At 35.6% G+C, this 21181-nt stretch overlaps 2 protein-coding genes across 2 annotated transcripts; both read right to left on the reverse strand.

Moving 5' to 3' along the window:
* Nucleotides 1-1875: 1875 nt before the first annotated feature.
* LOC128203126 (uncharacterized) lies at nt 1876-11618 on the reverse strand. The gene is made up of 13 exons (XM_052904409.1): nt 10644-11618; nt 9986-10174; nt 9337-9844; nt 9124-9246; nt 8590-8909; nt 8354-8434; nt 7716-7872; nt 7423-7606; nt 5304-6919; nt 4196-5112; nt 3735-4071; nt 2889-3476; nt 1876-2602 (listed from the first exon to the last, which is right to left on the reverse strand). Exons 1-13 carry the CDS (start codon nt 11037-11039, stop codon nt 2316-2318), a joined length of 5703 nt encoding a protein of 1900 aa, XP_052760369.1. The 5' UTR covers nt 11040-11618; the 3' UTR covers nt 1876-2315.
* A 1210-nt stretch (nt 11619-12828) lies between these two features.
* On the reverse strand, nt 12829-19662 carry LOC128202857 (uncharacterized). Its single transcript, XM_052904017.1, is given in 9 exon segments — nt 12829-13091; nt 13436-13670; nt 13787-14945; nt 15060-15192; nt 15893-16168; nt 16504-16629; nt 17216-17338; nt 19291-19509; nt 19641-19662. Coding segments are annotated over 9 exon segments (2424 nt in total). The 3' UTR covers nt 12829-12960.
* Between the last annotated feature and the right edge of the window lie 1519 nt (nt 19663-21181).

The raw sequence follows: 21181 nt of genomic DNA on the forward strand, positions 1-21181 counted from the left end.
CCTGCTGGATCGCAAAAATGGAGGTTGAGAAATCGGACTTATTGTTGACCTCTGCAAAATATGATCGAAATTCGGAGGAGGAATTGGGTCAAACCCCCTAACCCCCTCTGAAAAACTCAACGGATTTACACGATTTGGAAAAACGACCCCTCTGGATCAGGAAAATCCGGTATATGATGGAAAACTTTCACCCATATGTACGTGCAAAATGATTCATAGGTGACAATTGATTGTGCAATTTCCAGTAACATTGAGATTGTCCTGAGATACAGTTAAAACGTTATAGCTTTACTCCCATTGGTGTTAATTCAAATCAAGATGTGTGGCCATATGTGGTTATCATGAATTGCGTTCGTTTTATTTTCACTGACCATAAATCGTTTAAAAAGTGGCCAATTTACCATTTTCTGAAGAAGTTGAAGGCGTGAATTACGTTCTTTTATATGGCTAGATCATCTTCCTTAATTGAGTTTAAGACGTTCGTGTTGCACCGAAAGAAACGGGAAATATATGATAGGTCGGCGCGCTCTATATTGACATGCATTTGCCTTTGGCAAGGAATAAAATAAGAACTAGTTATTGGACTATATTTGTTTTACTGTTTCGGGCCAGAAAAGTCATGTTTATTTAAATGTTAAACGTTCAATTTAAAACCAACCTCTAGCAAAGCTGCAAACGAAGGGTCTAGTATCAGTGCCGTAGCCAGACTTCAAAAAACACCGAGGCAGGCTGAACGGTCTATGGGGGGGGGGGTCCGGGGGCATGCCCCCCCGCCGAAAAATAATATTTCAACATTTTAGTGCTATAACTTTTGATACAGTTGAAGTTAATTCTGAACGGTTTACATAAATTTAGACAAAACAAATGTGCATTTAGAAGAAATTTACTGTCACAATTATATGAGGCTTTGTTACCAATACCATACACCTACTTCTAAACATCTCACAAATCGTCACTTTAATTTTGAATGCCAGTGCTATGCGATGGTGTCCTGTGGCGTCCCATAACTTAAGAATTTGTTTAGGGTTAACAGAAATGTTGTTCCTGTGGAGGTAGGCAAGTGCCAAACCATTAAGTTGTGAGACACCCATTGCTGTCCGACTCCAGGTCTTAAGCCGCCTCAGTGAACTGAAAATCCTTTCTCAAGTGCAAGAACCAACAGCTAGGCAGACACATAATTAGTTTGAATGTTCTTGGAATGTTGGGAAAAAAGACTTCGTCACATGCAGCTGCACCTTCTTCCAGCTTCATGACTTTGGTATAATCGATTTAAACAATTTAATCGAAACTTATTACCAAGTCGGCGAATCATTGGAGCCACAACATTTTAAAATGCGTTGAAAATGCTCCATTATAGCATAGCTATTAATTAAAAAAACATTTATAAAGGCTATTTTTTAACTGTACACAAATCATATGCTTATTTTGTTTTGAACATTATAGTTAAATGAGATAAACATGATAATGCTTTTTTGGCATCAACCTATATTGTGCCTATCTAAAGCATGTACTAATTGTGTTGATGAGGAGCATTTGATAGTCTCCGACCGCTGACCACTTGTGATATTTCTCCACTTTTGGATGTGGCGTATAGAGAAACTGTTGTTCGCGACGTTTTAGCACCGTATATCGTAAGCTTTGGAACATGAGAGGTTAGTAGATCTTTTACGAAAACTATTTTCACAACTTCTTCAAATCTTATTGAATACTACTTGCCTTAAGCTGCGTAAGGATAATCTGCATCATACTATAGTAAAATACAGCCCATTTCTTAGATTACAATTTTATAAGATATTTTACCAAACTAACATAACATTATGCTTAAAAAAGAAACTTTATAAAGAAAGGTACTACAGACCCGCACTGTGTATGAATTGCAGTATATTTTTGTTAATATTTCATAAAATATGTTCTTACTATGGCGACTAAAAATTGACACTACGTCTTATAATCAAGTTATGCATAACGGACAGCATAAGTCATAACAACTAACACACACTCGTGTGTAGTATAGTTAAGTCAGTCTACTGCAGGAATTAAACAAACGGAAGCTACTCCATACACATTGACGTCCATCGAACATACACCAACTAGCCTCAATTTAATATAATCAAAAACACATCTTAAATAAATATGACAATTAAAAAAAGGTATATAACAATATTATTATATATTTAAGTCTAACCTAACCCTAGTTTCTATTTAACGTTCTATACCATGACCAGATGGAAAACTTAACTGCAGATAATTTTGTATAATGCAACACTTGTTCATGGCGATATGGCAAATACAAAATTAAACCAACTGGACTCTTTCTATAAAACTGCAATGGTTGTTTCATACACTGTGAATAAACCAAGCATGTCTTTGCACACAACGTTTATGAAGAGTTCGTTCCCAACTGGACCCAAGATAGAATTTTCAGGCAGACGAAAAGTAACAAAGGCATCTCTTGTCTTCTTAATATCGATGACATCATTGTATCCTTTTCTTGTTCCCACACTGACGTCGTAAAGGAAGGGATTGTTTGACTTTACCGCAAATACTTGCGTCCAGTTTAAAGAGACCGTCTTGTTTGAAAAAGAAGCAGTTATCGCTTTATCTGAAAATCAAAAACAACACAACAATAATACAAATGACAGTAATGAATTTTTTTATCTCTAGCATTTTTGCAACACAAACTCATCATTAACAAATTATTAAACTATAACCATGTATAAAGTAATCTTTATTTTAAAAAAGTACCATTCCTAGTTGTTCTACAGCTGAAAGAAATACGACAAACTCGCAAGTCAAACACATGATAGGTATAAACTCGGAATGAAAATAAGACAACCACGGAATCATGAGCTTAGGTGAAAACAGAACAGTACTGATTGCATTTGTACCTGTTAAGGATGGTACAAACCATCGTGGTTTGACCAATGCCGTCAGAGGATCACTTCTACCGCCTCGTATATCAATCCCACGTACAGAACATGTGTACATCTGATTAGATTGAAGGGAAAGTCCAGCAACGTCGACCATTCTATGTAAACCACAGCTTGTCCAGTCTATAATCGTTTCATTTTCGTTCTTCGCTACTTTGAACTCAAATCGTTGAATATATAGCTTATTAGTCCTTCCAGACCATTCAAGCTTAATCGAGGAGTCGTTCGTTTGAAGATAAAGGGGACAAGTAGGCGACGCAGTTGGCGCAATGCTTACAGGACCTTCAGAGAAACCGTGTTTCATGTTGCAATCTGTAGACATTTCATTGTCCGCGATTACATTCAAATACACCGAGTTCATGTCTGGTTTCGAATACAACACATATTGGGTGCTTGATGACATAGCTGAAGCTATTTCTACCTTGTTGACACATCTTATATTCGCTATCATGCGTGTTCCATGTGCTAAATTTAACATGATTGTTGTAAACATTGTTCCCGGCGCATACGTAGCCTTTAAAACGTTGTTATCATTTACTGTATTTCCTGAAATTTACGAACACAACAATGTATTGTTTTGTGATTTCACGCAATTTCGACGAATTCTCATTTGCAATTTATATTTCTAAACAATATATCATCCTGTATATCAAATTGAATTCCTACAAAGGCAATGCATATTTTAATACATAAGAATATATTTGCAAGTAAACATTACTGTTTTAGACTGTCGGCTGCAAAAAGATTCAAAGAGCAGCATTTCGGAAACGCGACGAGTGCCTGGGAAGATAAACATTTAATTACCTATTCCAACATAACATGACTTTAGCCCAGATTCGTTGTCCATCGCACTCCAAGAAATATTAACTGTTGTTTCTACAGTCCCATTTGCAGCTGTATCCAAGAAAGATATGGTATTAAATTCCAACAACGATATCACTGGACCTGTTCTGTCAACGACGATCGGTATCGATGAAAAGGTTGACCTTAAACCAGCATGGTTATCCACGATTGCTGTTACGAATAATGGTGTGCTGTGGGAAACGCCATCGATGTTTAACAAATGAATGTTTACACAGTGAACTTGATGGAGAGGAACAATTTGAAACGAATTTGGATATGTTCCAACACCTAACAGAACCTACAAAAAAGAAACACGGGTAAGAATGTGATTTTTAAATGAATCATTGAAATGAAAATTTTGCCAACTTGACAATGGAATTGCATAATTTGTATTTCAAAGCAATGTGATTTTTCATATATACCTGTTTTATTTTACTCTCCTTGTCTTCAACATTCACTGATACAGCTAATTCCGAGCCAACCAGCTGAGAAACTCTTACAACATTTTCATTTGATTGAACTTTTGCATTACATTCAAAGAGGGTCATGTAAACTGTTGCATTCTTTCCGAAGATGTTTATGTATAAGGTTTCATTCAAAGATTCGGATGGTGAAAAATCATACTCGAAATGTATCGATCCGTTATGATTGATCACAATGGGTAAGGAAATATGTAAGTATCCAGATTGAATCGTTACACGGAAATCATTAACACCGCTTTCTAAATAACCAATGGCTCGATAGAGTCCGTCTTTACGAAATAAATAAGGAAATTCAATGAGACGTACTCTTTCAACCATAAAAGTGTCTCTCATTATTTCATTATAATATCTGCAATAAAAGCCAGCTGGAGGGGTCGTATCAATAGTTATAGCGGGCGATGAAGAATCATTACTGTAGTGTTTTACCGAATCAACAGCCTTAACGTAACTGATGTATGCGTGGCCGTGTTGCAAAATCAAATTCCGAAACGAGTAAGTAGTTTGCAAACCAACATTTACAAAATCTCCTTGATTAAGCGTTTCGTTAACTTCAGCTAAAGCAACATAATAACTTTGGATTCCTGAATAATGATCAACAAACCCTGTCCAAGAAATATTTAAGCTATCGGCCTCTCCTTGGAAGCTACTGTCCATAAATCGACCTGTATTGTATACAACACCATGAATCGGATTATCAGTATCGATGAGAAACCCATCAGAACTTTTTTGTGAGTTTAGTCCTAATATGTTCACGGCAGTTACGGTAAAGAAATACTTGATTCCAGGCTCGAGTCTGACACGAGTTACCGTAAAATTCGTAGATAATCCAACGTTTGATACTTCGACAATGTCGTTGCCTGGAGTATAAAAGACCATGTTCAAATAACAAGTTACCATGTATATTCAAAATTACGAAACATGGAACAACGATTTGTACTTATCTTACAAATGACTACAAACGCTGACGCTAAAACCCTAATAGATATAACAGTAGTCGAAACTGTGAAGATGAGAAAGCTACTTATCTAACAAAGGAGCTGTTAAATACCTTTGACGCTTGTTCCAAGTGATACATTGTAATATGTAATGGTACTTTGTTGTTCGCTGAATACACCATCCCAACATGCGGTGATATTTTCAGTCCAATCAATGACATCAAAATCCAATTGACAAAAGATGTTCGAATCCTTGATATATCGGCCCCTTCGTATAGAAGGTGGTGTGTGATCAACTGCTAACGGCTTAGATGAAAATGTTTCAAATGTAGTAGGAGAAAGCCATATTTTTAGATACAGCGAATAAGCATACATTGTATTCAATCCTTTTCCGACCGGTAGACAGTAAATGCCTTTGTTTTCTTTACCAACATCAATCCAAGGGCTCTCTGAACTCAAGTCAAACACTCCATCCCCTGGTTCGGATCCGTTGAATATTCCTACTGTCCATTGAGATCTTTCTATTGGTGTGTTTTCGTGGGTAATGTTCCAATTTCCATAAATGCAAGCTGACGACTTTGTGAAAAACCTGTTACCGTTCACAAATCCCGTTGAAATATTTACATTTGTTTTGATGCCTGCCTTGCTTGAACATTCGGGTATCTCATCACTAAGGCATGGCCGCCCGAACACCGCGCAAGTACATGAGCCATCGCAATAGTGTACGTCGCACGAGTGCTTCTCGATTTCGAAATAACCTTGTGCTTTCGAGAGGGATTTAACATTTCCAGTTTGGACAGCAACAACGGTGACTTTTGCAGCAGTACTGTTGAGGCCTGCATAATTTTCAGCCAAGATTGTCAACACTATTTTTTCATTTGTTATAATTTCATTGTTTAGAGTGAACGATGCTGTTATTTCTTTGCCATCGTCTGTAGGAATGACGCTCAGTTTTCCTTCTGACATATCTTCACCCGAATATGATCTACTAACTGTGATGTAGTACATTTTAATCTCGGATTCCTCATCAGTAAATCCATACCAAGAAAGGGTTACATTCACCATCGTTTTGTTTGCGGTTATGTAGTTTTTCCAGGACATTGGTTGCATAAATCCCCCGGTGTGTGGCGGCGAAGCATCAATGAGTAATTCATTTGTTTGACTTGTTGAACAAAGTCCGGCAGCATTGCATGCGGAAACAAACATATAATACTTATCGCCGTTGTTAAGCCAATTGTTTTTATCCAAAGTAATTGAAAACGAATTAACTGCACCGATCTGAATATTTTCTAAAGGTGTGTGGCCATCATGGTGCGTTTTTAATGACAGTGTTTGATCAACAACATGACTCTCTGCATCTGTAAACTCCCAGAAAATATCCACGATAGATCTATCCCACTGGTAGTCAAAAGAGGAATTCACCGACGAACGACCAAAGTTCAAATTGAACTTGGGTTTTAAAACAACTTGAGGTGGCGTGTCATCAATATAGATAAAAGGCGATATCTGTGATACATTCTGTCCGACATGATTAAATGCCCACACCATTACATACAACTTGGTCTGAATCGGGAGATTTATATTAGTTCTTATGAAACTTGTTTTTAGAAGAGAGTTGAAGGATGGCAACATATCACATACGCCTTCAGAAGTTCCAATGCAAACTTCAAATCGTTCTATTCCAGATTCCGGATCTCCAAAACCAACCCAATGTATTTCGACATGAGATCTGAAAATGAAGTACTTATATCCTATGATGCGATATTTCGGTATTCGATTTTCAAATAAGATTTTCGTTTTAATATGCCATTGGCTATAATGCTAATTTTTGATGCCTGGCGACCTCATGTTATTTGGGTATCATTTGAAAGTTCATTTCTTACTGATAACTAATTTGTAAAAGATTAAACAGAACATACATTACACGTAAAGTTATAAAATATTGTTGTTTTTTGTTATTTTTGTCAATTGAAAACGAAAGTGAACTATCTGCTTTTCAATATTCCAATGATAACACAGCGTGATTACAATATTACAATCGGTATAATATTTATATATTCTTTCTCTACACATACATCCTTTTCAAATGATAACAAAATAATATGAATCACCTGGCATCATAATATTGCGTTATTGTTCATCGAATACCTTATTATTAGTTCTAAACGCACATGGACACAGTAAACTCTGCAATCATATCTATCTAAAACAAATAGACACTATATGGCATACCTTTGAGATAGGTAATGAAGGTGCAGATCTCGTGATCCTACGCGAACCTTTCCAGGTATTGGTGGCGATTTGTCTAGTATAATACCATTTGAAGATCGACTGCTGCATAGTCCAGCTCTATTACAAGCCATTACGTTGCAGTAATATTTTCTACCTGTTGCTAATGGCAAATACCAAATGTGACCTGAAAGAAAGTTTAATCTGGATATTTGTCACACTTGATCTAAACAAGAATACCATCATTATATGTTGTAGCCACAAAGTAATATAAAGTACAAATAACGTGTTCTTACTTGTTTGTAAGCCAACGTTTACACTCGCTGCCACATCATGATCGTAACGGCTAGAGCCAAGCGAAACCATGTAGTGCATGATATCGGAATGGGGGTCAAAGAAGTCTTTCCATTGACATTTTATTTGATCAGAGTCTTTTTGATAGTCAGCATCAACCTTTAACAATTTTAAATATGACAGATATTTCAGCAGTTACGAACATACGAGTACGAGTTCGAGTATTTATAAACCAAATATAATAAAAGTATGGGAGCATAAAATGCTTGATCAGAAAGGTACTACTTGTTAAAGAATACTCTTTGAGCCATTACATACATCATGGAAGCAAATTGCAAACCAGTTCAAGTATTTTGTCCCCTTTCGCCCAAAGTTAACATGGTGATACTAGTGTTGCCCATGCTGTGACAGTCATACGTCAGTCGTTTAATGTCTAAGGTTATTTTTCACTTACCCTTAATTTAATCGATAAAATGGCTTGTTTGAATCACAATTGTCCTGGTCACTTTCGACAACATATACTATTAATTGTATGAATTTCACCCTACATTATCCTTTTTATATACCTCTACTATTAAATATACAATTTGAAATGATAACGTTATATAATAAGTGTTACATCTGTCATTCCAACACATACGTGGCCTCCTTCAGGCGGTGTTCTATCCACTTGGAATTTTGCAGTTGAAAATGCAGAACTTAATCCCGCTCTGTTGATAGCCTATAATTTAGAAAAATAGTTTTTCCACAGCGTATTAATACATCTTCTGGTCCTTATAGTTTTTTGCATGACGTCATTGAGACAAAGGTTATCACACTACCTTCACTTAATTCGAAAAATAGACGAGCTATAATCGCACGAAAAGATAATATTACCTGTGCGTGGATGTAGTATTCGACCCCTTCAAGAAAAAGACTAGATCGTAGGCTGATATCAAAAGTATTTTCATGAAACCTTCGCATTGAAGATATATCCACTGTGTCTGGTTTTGTGCTGATATATACTTCAAAACCATCTATGCCACTTTCGTAATCGGTAAAGTCGACTAACTCAACATGAATGTCGAATGTTGCGATGAGTGTGTTGTTGTTCAACAGTTGATTGTTTAATATCAGTTTTCCAATCGCCGGCGGTGAACGATCAATTACAACCTCATCAGACACAGATTTGGTTTGAAAACCTGCGTAGTCATGAGCTGGAAAATAAGAGTGGTGTTGATCAAACAGACACACAATTATTTACCTAATTTACCTACAAGGCTGTGTTATAATAAACTAGTTAAACCCAGCCTCAAATAGGGTTCATATTTCACACTTTGACTACACTGGGATTCCCGGTAGTTTGAATTGTGTTTATTATGGTCATTATGATGAACAAAAACAGAGATCAAGTAATACTCTTAAATATACCTGTGACTGTGACAAAAAATGAATTTCCGTCTTTTATGGAAGCAGCATGAAGTGGAAACTGCCCGTGTTCGTTAAGTCCAACAAATGCGGTGATAATTGACCCTTTATTCTGTGACTGGCTCACTACAATTTAATTGTACATGCATTTATTCAAACTAATATAAAAACATGGTAAATCAATATTTCTAGTTAAAAAATATAATAAAAACATACCAATGTCAACAGTATATTCCTTTATATCACTGGGATAGCCTAGTTGAAACGTTTTAACTTCATCGGTAAATCCAGTCCAAGAAACGTGTAGATCATTATTGTTAACGTATCCGTTTATTGTTTCAACAGTAACGATGCCGTGTGAGGGTGGTGCATCATCAATTATGAATCCGTTACTGCAGGCCTCAAGCTCTTTCAATATCTCTGTCGAAAACTCCCGTTTTACTTCTGTTCTTGGTGAACGGACGCACGTGTAATACAATGTACTTGGCTGCAAAAACTCTTTATCAATGTAAAATACATTGTCATTGTTGATTGTTCCATAAACACAGTTTCGACTAAAACGGCATTCTGTTGGCACATGCCTGACAGTCATCAAATACCATGTAAAATTTCTGTGTTCAGAGTTGATAACAACACCAACAATATCCGTGTTCGCTTTTCCAAAATTAACTTCGTTGTCGTGAATGAACGAATACATGTCTCCCAAGTCGGAACTGTGCATCAACTTGAAACAACGTGTACATGCTGATTACATTGGCCGGATTATATATGCTGATTACATTGGCCGTATTATCATTATCAATCTAGCATAGTTATGTATAGTTACAAATGCACATATGTTTCAAACGTGATGAAGAAGTCTTACCTGTTGTATGCGTGACCAGTTTTGATTGTTCCTATCAAACTCATAAACTACTGAATTATGCATCCCGCCAAACCCAGAGGAAGACAGGCGTTTACATGTTGTTGAGTGTAGTCCGACATACGAAAACGCTTGAATACAAAATCGCACCGTCGTGTGAATATGCACTGGGATATCAACAACCTGTTTGACCTAAAAAGCAAATACATCATATCATTTGAACATAAACATTTTTTTTGTGTCAATTTTTCAAGACGTTTTAGAATCACAACATTTTTAACTCGTCTTTTTTGTTTGAAATTGTTTTTACGAACTCGTTTGTTTTTGGCAAATATTATAAACATGGTAAAATGAACTACCATAAATTTAACGAAACTAGCTAAGAACAGGGAAACTTGCATGAACCTGAATTTTATCAAGATCCTGTTCGAGTGATTAGTGTCATTGTAATGTGATTTATACGTGTGTGGTCTGTTTGCGGTGTCTAAGTTTGTATCTCTCATTCAGTGTTGTTTAGGCCTTTAATCTTGTGTCTCTATACATATCTTAGTTTTTGACTAATGAGGTTGTTCCTGTAGTTTCGGCGTTGAAATTATCAGCACAGACTTGACTATGTTTTACTTTTCTACATGTTGCATTTACAAATAAGGAAAATAGGTACCTCTATTCTAGATGTGTTTGGCGGAATGAAGCTAACCCATTTTGTAAGCTGTGCACTGCTGCTGTCTTCAAATATGGCCCATTTGTAAACAGATACTCCACTTGCAGATACAAATGACTCCCATTCAGCAGACAAGAAGTAACTACCTTGCTTGCCAGACTGTTCAATGCTTGCACGATGTATTACACCGAATGGAGGATGTACATCGATTTCGAAATAGTCCGTCAGTATACTTTTTGAACACTGCATTGTCGAACAAATACGCAAGCACACTCTGTACTTGTCACCAGAAACAAGTGGCACATTTTCAATTTTTGTAACGTTTTTAAGGTTCGTGCGTTGAAATGGTCGTATAATTTCATTGCAAGACAGAGTTCCATTTTCACACATTTGCATAACAGCTACTTCATAATAAACACTGTAGTGTATGTCGTCTCTATCGTCAATGGCAATATATATTGAATCATTTACCTTGGTGAAGTTTTGACCAATTTCTTCGAGTTGTATCTTACTTAGAGTAACGTTGAGAAACTGAAAACAAGGTTTTTGCAGGAAGGAAATAAAACTGAGAGTAATCGTATTTTCAGATTTCGTTTTGCGAGTGATAAAACCATCCGAAATATTGACATTCAAGGATGCCGATACGTTTTCAGCAGCGGTAAAATGAAGGTCATATCTTGCCCCTACATTTATAGCCGAAATAATACAAACGGAGACTGAAGAACTAGTTTCTGAAATGCTAAAACGTGGAGATGATCTAGGCTGGGTTAAAATAGTAACGTCTTCAAGAATAGCCGGTTTCTCTGGGATTATACGGACGCCATTTGAACTAGAAATTGTGCTTCCAGCTTGACATGTTGCTTTAACAATGAAGAAATAGAAGGTATCCAACTTAAGATCTGGTGACGAGAGACAAGAGGAAACATTTGTATCTGACTTCCTAAATGGCACCTTATCAGGTACTGATGCGTTTATTCCAACACCGATTTCGAACGTTAGGTTGACGTGGTGTTGAAATCCATACCAAACAGCACAAACGGTATGTGGTGTAAAATGAATGTCAACCTCTTGATTGGCTACAAATAGAAAAGATGGATCGATGTCTTTGACCGTTCCAGCCCCAGGAGGATATTTCGATGGAATGTGAAAAGTGTCTGTTTCATGTTCGGTAAAGTGTCCGGCCTTGTTATAAATAATCATGGTTGCGGTAAAACCATAGTTGAAATGAGCATCGATGTGTTGCAGACGACGCAATGGGTACTTGAAACAAAATGCGTTGCCAAAACAAGGTATAGAATGAAACATATTCCATTCAAGCAGAGGTGTGACCTTTTTATTGCTATGCCCTAAAAAGAGACAAATATATTCAATCAATGTAAAAACACAACATTAGATAAAGTAATTTTTGATAGTCGTTTATTGAACAAGCGCTATTCAAATGCAATGAGAAATCCTTACCGAATTGGATAAATATTTGATCCACAGGAGATTTTTGCTCATCATCAACGAAAGTAGAATTTGCCCATTCAACGAAAATGAAATCTCCTTTGACGGTAACAGATGGCTTATCAGTTGCATATGGTGGCGTCTCATCAATAATCATCGGTCCAAATGTAACATATGCCGCTACTGAAGCCTTATTTACAGCCTTTATTACGATAAAAAACGGTTCGTCGGAACCAATAGCTGCGTGCCTGTATATAAACTTCTTTCGTCGGTTGGTTGAACGAAAATCAACAAGGTCTGGCATAGCTTGCTTGCCTCTTGATGTAGACATGCCTACGTAAAAGTCATCAATTTGAGAAATGTCTTCTTTGCATTCAAATGACAAAGCAAAGTTATCGTGGGGTTCAAAAGGAAATCGGTCGTACTGTGCTTTTGAAGATTACGGCATAAAAAATCTGAAATAGTTGCGTCTTCTTCTAGCTTTTTATTAGGCAATGCAATGAGAAAGTCGTCAACATCTGTGGTTACGCTCTTGCATATGTTTTTACAACTTTTAGAACTTGAATTTAAATTAATAACCGTCAAGTCCGAACGAATAAGGTATGGTCTATCATTTAAGCAATATATGGACTCAGACGCTCTCGCGTTTTGAATGGTCACATTGAATATAACAGGTTTGGACGTGTCACGTGTTATACCGTCAGAACATGACACTTGTGAAGGATTCAAAGCATTGTTAAATGCAATGACACTTGTGTAGAAAGTTCCTGTTTCATTTACATAAAATTTTGTCGTTGTTTCGGTGTAAAGTACTTCCTTTTTTTGAACAAAACTTATGTTTGTTGAGATATCTTTGTCAAGCATCAACTCTTCAGCATTCAAGCATCTCTCCTATAGCAACGATATATTTCTTGATGCCGCTTTCGTGGTCGATAAAGCCATGCCAGTTAACAAGAAACTCCGTATCACTGGTATAATCTACCTCGTTGGCACCAGATGCACCTGCAATATAGTGTGAGGCTTAGCAGCGTAACTGTAAGCATGATCTTGTTAAAGGCACAAGGAGCATAGACAACAGACACTCAACGAGGAACCAGCAATATATTACGGTCAAACCCAATTGGCTGGAAATCGCATGGCTCGAATTTCTCATTAGTTCGACCTGGATGTAAAGGACCTATTTGAAACATTTCCACTTGGCTCGAATTTTCGGAGGTTCCAGATTCCCTAGAAGTTCGGGGTTGGACTGTACTTCGTTTTACTACCCTGTTCCAAAATTATATTGTTAATCTGGATAACTTTAAACAAATTGTCAGCAAGTATCAAAATATATACGAATAACTTACCTTCGAACACAACACCCTTTTCTGGTGGCGAGCCATCGACCAAAATGTCTAAATACTCAACACTTGTAAGCAATGCGTGGTTTGTTACGTAAAGTGTAAACACGTAATTTCTGTTGTGATTTCCGTTGTTGGTTCCTAGAGCTTGAAGTTTGTTTAATGATACAGTGTAGTTAAAATGTTCACATTTTCCTATGGAGGGACAATAACAAGTTGCACTTTCGTTTCCGCAGTCAGACTGAAAAGATACATATCTTTAGCGAATAAAGTATTTACGTCGAAAATTGTGTATCATCTAATTGATATAATTACCTTTTTTATCGTTACAAGATAAAAGCAATTATGCATAATTACATCTAATGTGACAGCACCGATCGCCCCGTCTCCGAGTGTAAGAGATCTATCGCTTGTTTCTAGTTTCCACAAAACGTTTTGCACCCCACTATGGATATCAAACGCTTCAAAATACAGCAACATTGTTGAAAGTTCTGTGCTATCATGTACAAACAGCATATGTTCGCCATTCTTTACCAAGTAGATATTGTTTACATTAGGAATTGTTCGATCTATGAACACAGTTCTGTTTCTCACAAGTGAGTTGTTTACAATATCTATTGCATCAACATGAAACACAAACGTGTCACCGTCGGACATATTAAGACTTTTGCAAGTGCGCTGCCTCGTAAAATTTTGAACCGCTTGTTCATATGAACCTTTGAAACCAAAGCGATCAAATCGTAACCAATTTAAGTTAAACTGGATGATTCCATCAACATTTGTCGTTCCTGAAACTGGCAAAAGTCCTTTATTCTGCTCGTACACACTGTCTATTGGTATCAGATTGAATGGTGCGGGCGTAACAGGGTTTAGCAGCTTGTTATTCATATAAAATTTGTTGTAAAAATACCCTTCCCATTCAATACAAATGTCATTGTGGTGTGTTTGCCAATCATGATTAGTTTGTTTTGAAGCTGATGTTATAAAGAAAAGATCTTCTTCCAATGACTCAACGGAAGACGTTTTATCATACAATACAAATCTTCTAGCTTGTTGGATGTTATCGGCGACGTCTTTCGTTTCGATTGATATACAGTATAGTTTAGTGGTGTCAGATGTTAGATTCAGATACACATTTGAAACCGATGCATTCACTTTCGTAGAAAAAATGCTTGACCCAAGTGTACCATTCGGCGGAACTACCTCATTAACCGTTATTGTATATGATTCTATTCCAGAAGCATGTTCTTGGTTTCCGTTTTCAGGAATCGGATCTTGCCACCCTCTGAACTTAACGGGTATAACCGGATTTCGCGTAATACGATCTCTTATTTCTAGAGGTTCAAAGGAACACTCATGAGTTTCTTGACAATGCACTGGCGACGACGAATCGAAACGATAACAGAGCTCTCGGGTCGCTCGAGGTTTGTCGTATGGACGTGGTGGGTCATCAATGGAATACTCATTCTTACTAACGACATAGCCGCCAGAATGTACTTTAAACTGCACACACAGCCTGAAAAGTTCGGAGAATAAAAATAAATTCTTAACATTAACCTTCTCATCTAAAACTACTTTTACAAAAACTGCCATAGCTCTTTTTTTGGTTCAATTACAAAATAAATCTTACCTCTCACCATCACGTAAGGTATAACTGACACTTGCAATACTTAAATTGGCCTTCGTTGTAAATAATTCCATGGCCGCAAGACTTTGGTTTGTATCATTCAAAACGTGGTGTTCCGTTATCTGTACATCAGAGCCTAAAATATAAAAACAACAACTGTGAACGTTGTATTTGAATGTTTAGAAACGTATTTAAATAGGTATATGTTAAAAGCCATATGGTTTTTACTTTAAACAGACATCCAATGAGGCTTCAAAATTTAATTTTGCTTCTTTTCATAAATGTTGGAATAATTGTGTGGTCGAGCTTGAGTCGGTTTGACCAACAGGTAACTACTTATTGACCGTTCAAGTAATACAATTAACTACATGGACAAGCCCGGTGGTCAGAAATTCAAAAATAAGCCCTGTTTAGGAGTAGAAGGCAAGGGCCCATACGACAATAAACTAGAGACACAAGCATATTAACACAAATACAAACACCTAAAACAAACCCTCACCAAAATTGCTTTACCGTTTAACGATGTGATTAATGCCATGGAACGGCTAGTGAAGCATCGGTTAACTGAAGCACGAGTCTACTGGGGGCTTAAACTAGTTTAATGGCCACACCTCACTCCTAGTAACCCTAACATTTATTACTATTTGTGTAATATGTGTATGTTGTCTTGTGTCACTGTGTGTCTCTGTATGAGTCTATGTTTGTGTTTGGTCATTAATGTATAACTAAGATAAAATTTATATTATTAATTGCTGGACTACCGTTTAGGATAATTCAAATGATTGGCGTCGTGTGTGATGTTATAACCAAGACCAAGTGTTTCGAACAAAACGAACCTATTACGCTTCGCTTAACAACGACAAACTTTGCATCGGTTACACCAAAGTGACTTTCTTTTATGTATCCCGGCTTTGTACACCATCCAGACGCATCTATACGGAAGGATGAGACGAAATCGTATTTAAGTCTAGAGGGATGGAAGTTGCCATAGAAGTTTTGTAGAAAATCACACGCCTTTGACGTAGTGTTTGACTCGGCACTTCTACCTTTTCCATTACTGTTGTACAATGTCATTGCACATGTTTCAATAGAAGCTGTGTTGTTGCTGTTTACTGAAAAAAAGATGAATACAATAAAATGAATGCGTATTTTTGTTGAACATATGATAGTGTTTTCACAAAAAAATCAAATATTTCGCATGACTTTCAAGTAATATATGCATCGGTCACGATTGCTACTAGAATTCTAAACATGTCTTTTAATTTCCTACAAGTAATGTCAGGCTACATTAAGTGAAGCGACAAGTTAAAAATAATAATGCTAGACATATGCCACTTAACTTTCAACGGAACATTAAAACAATGGCTATTTCAGGACTTTTCTATATTATACACTCTTGTCAACCCTTATAATACAAAATATTCGATTATGTAGAAATATGCTATACATTGGCAGGAAGTTTCAGAGGTTCCTTTTGAAACTTTATGAAATCCGACAGAGCATTGGCAGTTTTTCACTAAGTCACCGCCACATTTGCCCGGTCAACAAAGGTGGTTATATCATGCGCACATACCTGAATAAATATTAAAACATCTCTAATACAATATTTAAAGATGAACTCTAACTCCCACATAAGATTAACCACTATTGATAAAATTGTTTTAAAATACCAAAAAGGTTGAATTCATGTCGAAAACATTTTTATGAAGGTATCGAGTAAATATGAAAGAAACGTGAAAGAAACACGGCATTTCTAACTTATGAAACGATTGAAATTCACAGTAAATTTTTTAACACTCACTAATCGTTTAATATTTTTACGTTTTCTGCTATTAAATTCACTGTTAAAATCTTGTTATCAGTAATTGATATTTTCCATAAATGCATTATTTAGTAAGTAGTTAAGTAGGTTTATCACTCAAAATGTATGTTTGTTATACAAGTGTATGTATTGATTTTGAATAAGAGTGTCACTTTAATATAAAATGAATTTACAACTTAAGTTTTAGAATCAGGTGTATGTACATTGTATATTCATCTACGTGCTTTGCTGTACTGAATAGCTTTGTTTAAACATAGTTTTAGTGTAGTTAAGATTTAAAAATAATATTTCATTTGTTAACGTAATATGAAAATGCGTATAAGTAAGATTCACTTACGCTCGCACATCGTATTCGAATGTGTCCGTTTGAAGTAGATATTGTCTCCGTCGCATTTGTTACAAATAGTGTTTTCACTTGTGTAACAGCTGTGCTGCACGCAGTGGGAATATGTCTCACATTCTTAAATTCAAGAAAGGTTCAAAAGAAAAAGGCAATCGCCGTAAACAACAAATAAACGTTCAAGTATGATTTTGTATGCCTTTGTCAATGAAAGAGATACAAGATTTCCATAATGTAAACATGTAGTTATTTTGATAGCATGTCATGTTATGTATACAGTTATCTACGATTTTGATTTGGTAGTGAAATCATATAGTATTTTAAGATATTCATATTCAATTTTTGATTTTCTATTCTGCATAGTGCGTTTAAAAATGCATTTGTATAAAGTCACAATGTCGATTTTGGCCAGCATATTTGTTTGTATTCACGAATAATAAAGGTTTCATCAGGCTTTTTGTTAGCTATCTAAAAGTGACAATTGTCGACTAAAATGATAGTTTCCAATGTATTCTCTTGCATGTCCAATTCACCGACAACAATAAACATAAACAGTTTAACCTTGACAATTTTGATGCGCTGTTAACTTAAAACGAATTAGATCTATGGCGTTATTTTTACACTACACAGGTTATCTATGATAATTAGTATAATATGCTCATCCTCACATTATGTATGTATGCATTTATTTGCATTTGCTCATGACAACGTTTTTTATTTCTATTTGTATTCAACCTACATCGGTTCTGTATTATGTGACTTGTTGAATTCGTATTTGAAAATGTGTTTGATATTACTTGACTATGTACTGTGATGGTAAACGTCTAATAAAATTATGTTCTGTTCTGTAAATAACTGCAACTTTGGTTCAGAGGTAATTTTCCTTTTTAGCTATCAACAGCATTGTGTCGTTTTTCGATTCCTTCTATATTTGTTTTGGATATTGTTGTGTTTTCATTTTAATTGTATTTGAAACATTTGTTATTGTAACACATATTTGATAATTTTAGATCTCTAGCTTATGTGCGTTTTCAACATATGTTTTATGACAAACTAGATTATTATAATCTGTAACATTGATCCAACAATAGCAACACATTAAAGCGTGCCACAGGCATGTTATTTACACATACAAATGACATGGCAAATACACTTAAACTTAAAGCATAATTGGGTCAATTTGAGTGTTGATACAGAAATTCTAGGAGAAAAACTACTCACAATGTCCTTACATATTTAATGCTATCAATAACACTAATTCATTTGTTTGTTTTTTAAACCCCGTTGAATACTGTGAGCAAATAGAACATATTTAACCATGCTGGATTTAACTTGATGTACTTCTTACTGATTTTATTTTCACCACATTGTTTGTATTGATACACGTGATTTATTTGACGTTATCGAACACATAGTGGTAACTTTCAATCAATTTTATATGGCTTATAAGAACCGTAACTTTATTTAAAATGTTGTTTAATGTCTAGTACATAAATGGTATTGTCATCCTATATATGTAGTTGATGGTCATGAGACCTGTGTTGCGCGTGTAAATCGGTCAATTCATTAAAGAATGTATAGGAATATTACTAGGTGTATTATACCAATGAAAAAAAAACACATCAAAATATTCAATTGCGTATAATTCACTGGAGAATCATAATTGATCAGCTGGACGAAGTTCAATATTTATGCAAAAAGCTACAGAAACAAGCTCAGTAGCAAAAAGTTTAAACATAAACCCAGTTTAGTGGCACTGGGCAAACGCTAAAGACATAGAACACAACATCACAGACAAGAAACATAGAAGAACAGCACAAAACAAAGAAGTATGTGCAAAACAAAGAAGTATGTGCACTTTTGGGTAAAGTATAATCTTAGCGTTCAATAAATATATCCATTAATGTTTTCCGATAAGGCTGATGTTTAAATGATCTGTACCACGGCCAATTAAAGTTTGACAGACCAAGACAAATATTAAAGTAATAAATACAAAAGGAAATTATGTGGGTTATACCACTTCAAAAATTCAACATTTATAATGAATTTGACGTATTCGAATTCAAACTTACCTTTCATCATGCATATGGCGCCAAATTTCTTACTACAAGTGTTATCGTTAAAGCCTTCCCGGTCTTCGTCTTTCCAAATTTGGACACAGTTTTCATTTCCATTAACATTATTTGGTTCTTCTTTCGCCCAAAATCCTTCGCCACAACAAGACGTCCCATCTAACCAGTAAAAATCATCCTCATTAGAACGATCCGTCGCACCAATCCAAAAAGCATATCCTGTAATTCATTTCCTAGATTGATAGCGAACAATCAAAATACAACAACAGAAAACAACAAAACAATATTATGTTTTTATAAGTCACACAAATGTAAAAAGCTTAATATTCATATAGTAAATTAGTACCAACCATGCTTTTTAACAGAGTCCATTATAGTTTGATGGACACTGAAGTCCGTGATTTTAGCAAGAGTAGCTCCAGGATGACTTGAGCAGAGACTTCTAGCCTCATCCCAAGTGTAGTCATTGCGTGTGTGGTACAAATAACAAAAGCCATTTCGATGAATGTCTGCGCTGAACCCGGTAGGACATACGGCTGAATGAGAAAATGTTTGTAAGAACGTCCCTTAAAGTTGCACTTTCACAGATTGAACGTTTTGACAACTTTTTAGTTTTTGTCTTGGAAGAAGCCATTTTTTGCGAAAATCCATGGAAACAAGTTATATAAGATTGCTGACAAAAAAATTGATCGTAGATTTTTATATTCAATTTCAAAAACTGGTGTTATATGCATTTTTTCTTAAAACCGTTAGGTTTAAGCCATTAAACATTAATTTTCGAACGGAAATATGAATATCTGCGATCTGATCTTTTGTCAGCAATCTTTTATCATTGGTTTGAAGATATTTACTCAAAAATTTGCTCTTTCCAAGACAACAAATAATTTTGTTTTGTAAAAAACGATATAATCTGTGAGAGAGCAGCTTTAATTCCACTTTATGTGACAAAATGATAAAGAAATATTTTTCCTAAGATTTAGCCAAGCGTTCATAAAAAGCAATTGACCTTAAAACGCATTATACTATAGATGTCGAGATAACATCGACTCAGGTTTTTGTTTTGAATTTCCTTAAAACAACTCTCATAACAAAGTTTATCAGAATGTGTCAAAACAATTAACGTTTTATAATACATCAATTGATGCAGTTTGATTTGTGTATTGGATTCGGATGATTGTGCGTTACATAAACTCATTTGGTGAGCTCGAGGTATTCGAGATGACGTCAAATATGGTCGCCAGTAGATTCAAATATACACTATTTATTACAAATAAGCATGGACCTTCACCTTACTTTGACTCCTTAACATTGACTCTCATTTTTAGTTTTAAAACGAAAACACGTGTATTTGCATGTTATCATTTTACAGATTATTAGTATAGGGTTAATACACCCTTTGTGTTCGTTACCATCTGCCTTGGCATATAAACATATGGTTAACCGCTGTAATTTGATGTTTTAACAGATCATTATTATAGGGTAAATACATCCTTTATGGTCGATAACATCTGCCTTGGCATAATTCATATTTTTAACTTCATTAACTTGGTGTTTTAACATATCATTAGTTTAAAGTTAGTACATCATTTGAGGTCGATATTGTAGGCCTGGGTATGAAAGCAAATGGTTTATCTCACTAAAAGGGCCAAAAACAGAGGGTAACGGCCGTCAAAACATTTTCGTCTGAAACCATCTTTATGATACTGTTTTGAATTGGATAATAATTTGAAGCATCAAACATCATTTTGGACAAGAAAAAAATGAAATGGCGTGAAAAGTTATATTCATGCCGAGGCCGTGAAAATCGACCTGCGGTAAGCTACGTTTTATCAAGAATTTGTGGTCCGAATCGAGACAGTGAGAGCTCTCACCGCCAATATTTCTTGAGGCA

This window comes from Mya arenaria, chromosome 9 (assembly GCF_026914265.1).
Source record: "Mya arenaria isolate MELC-2E11 chromosome 9, ASM2691426v1".
Taxonomy (NCBI): domain Eukaryota; kingdom Metazoa; phylum Mollusca; class Bivalvia; order Myida; family Myidae; genus Mya; species Mya arenaria.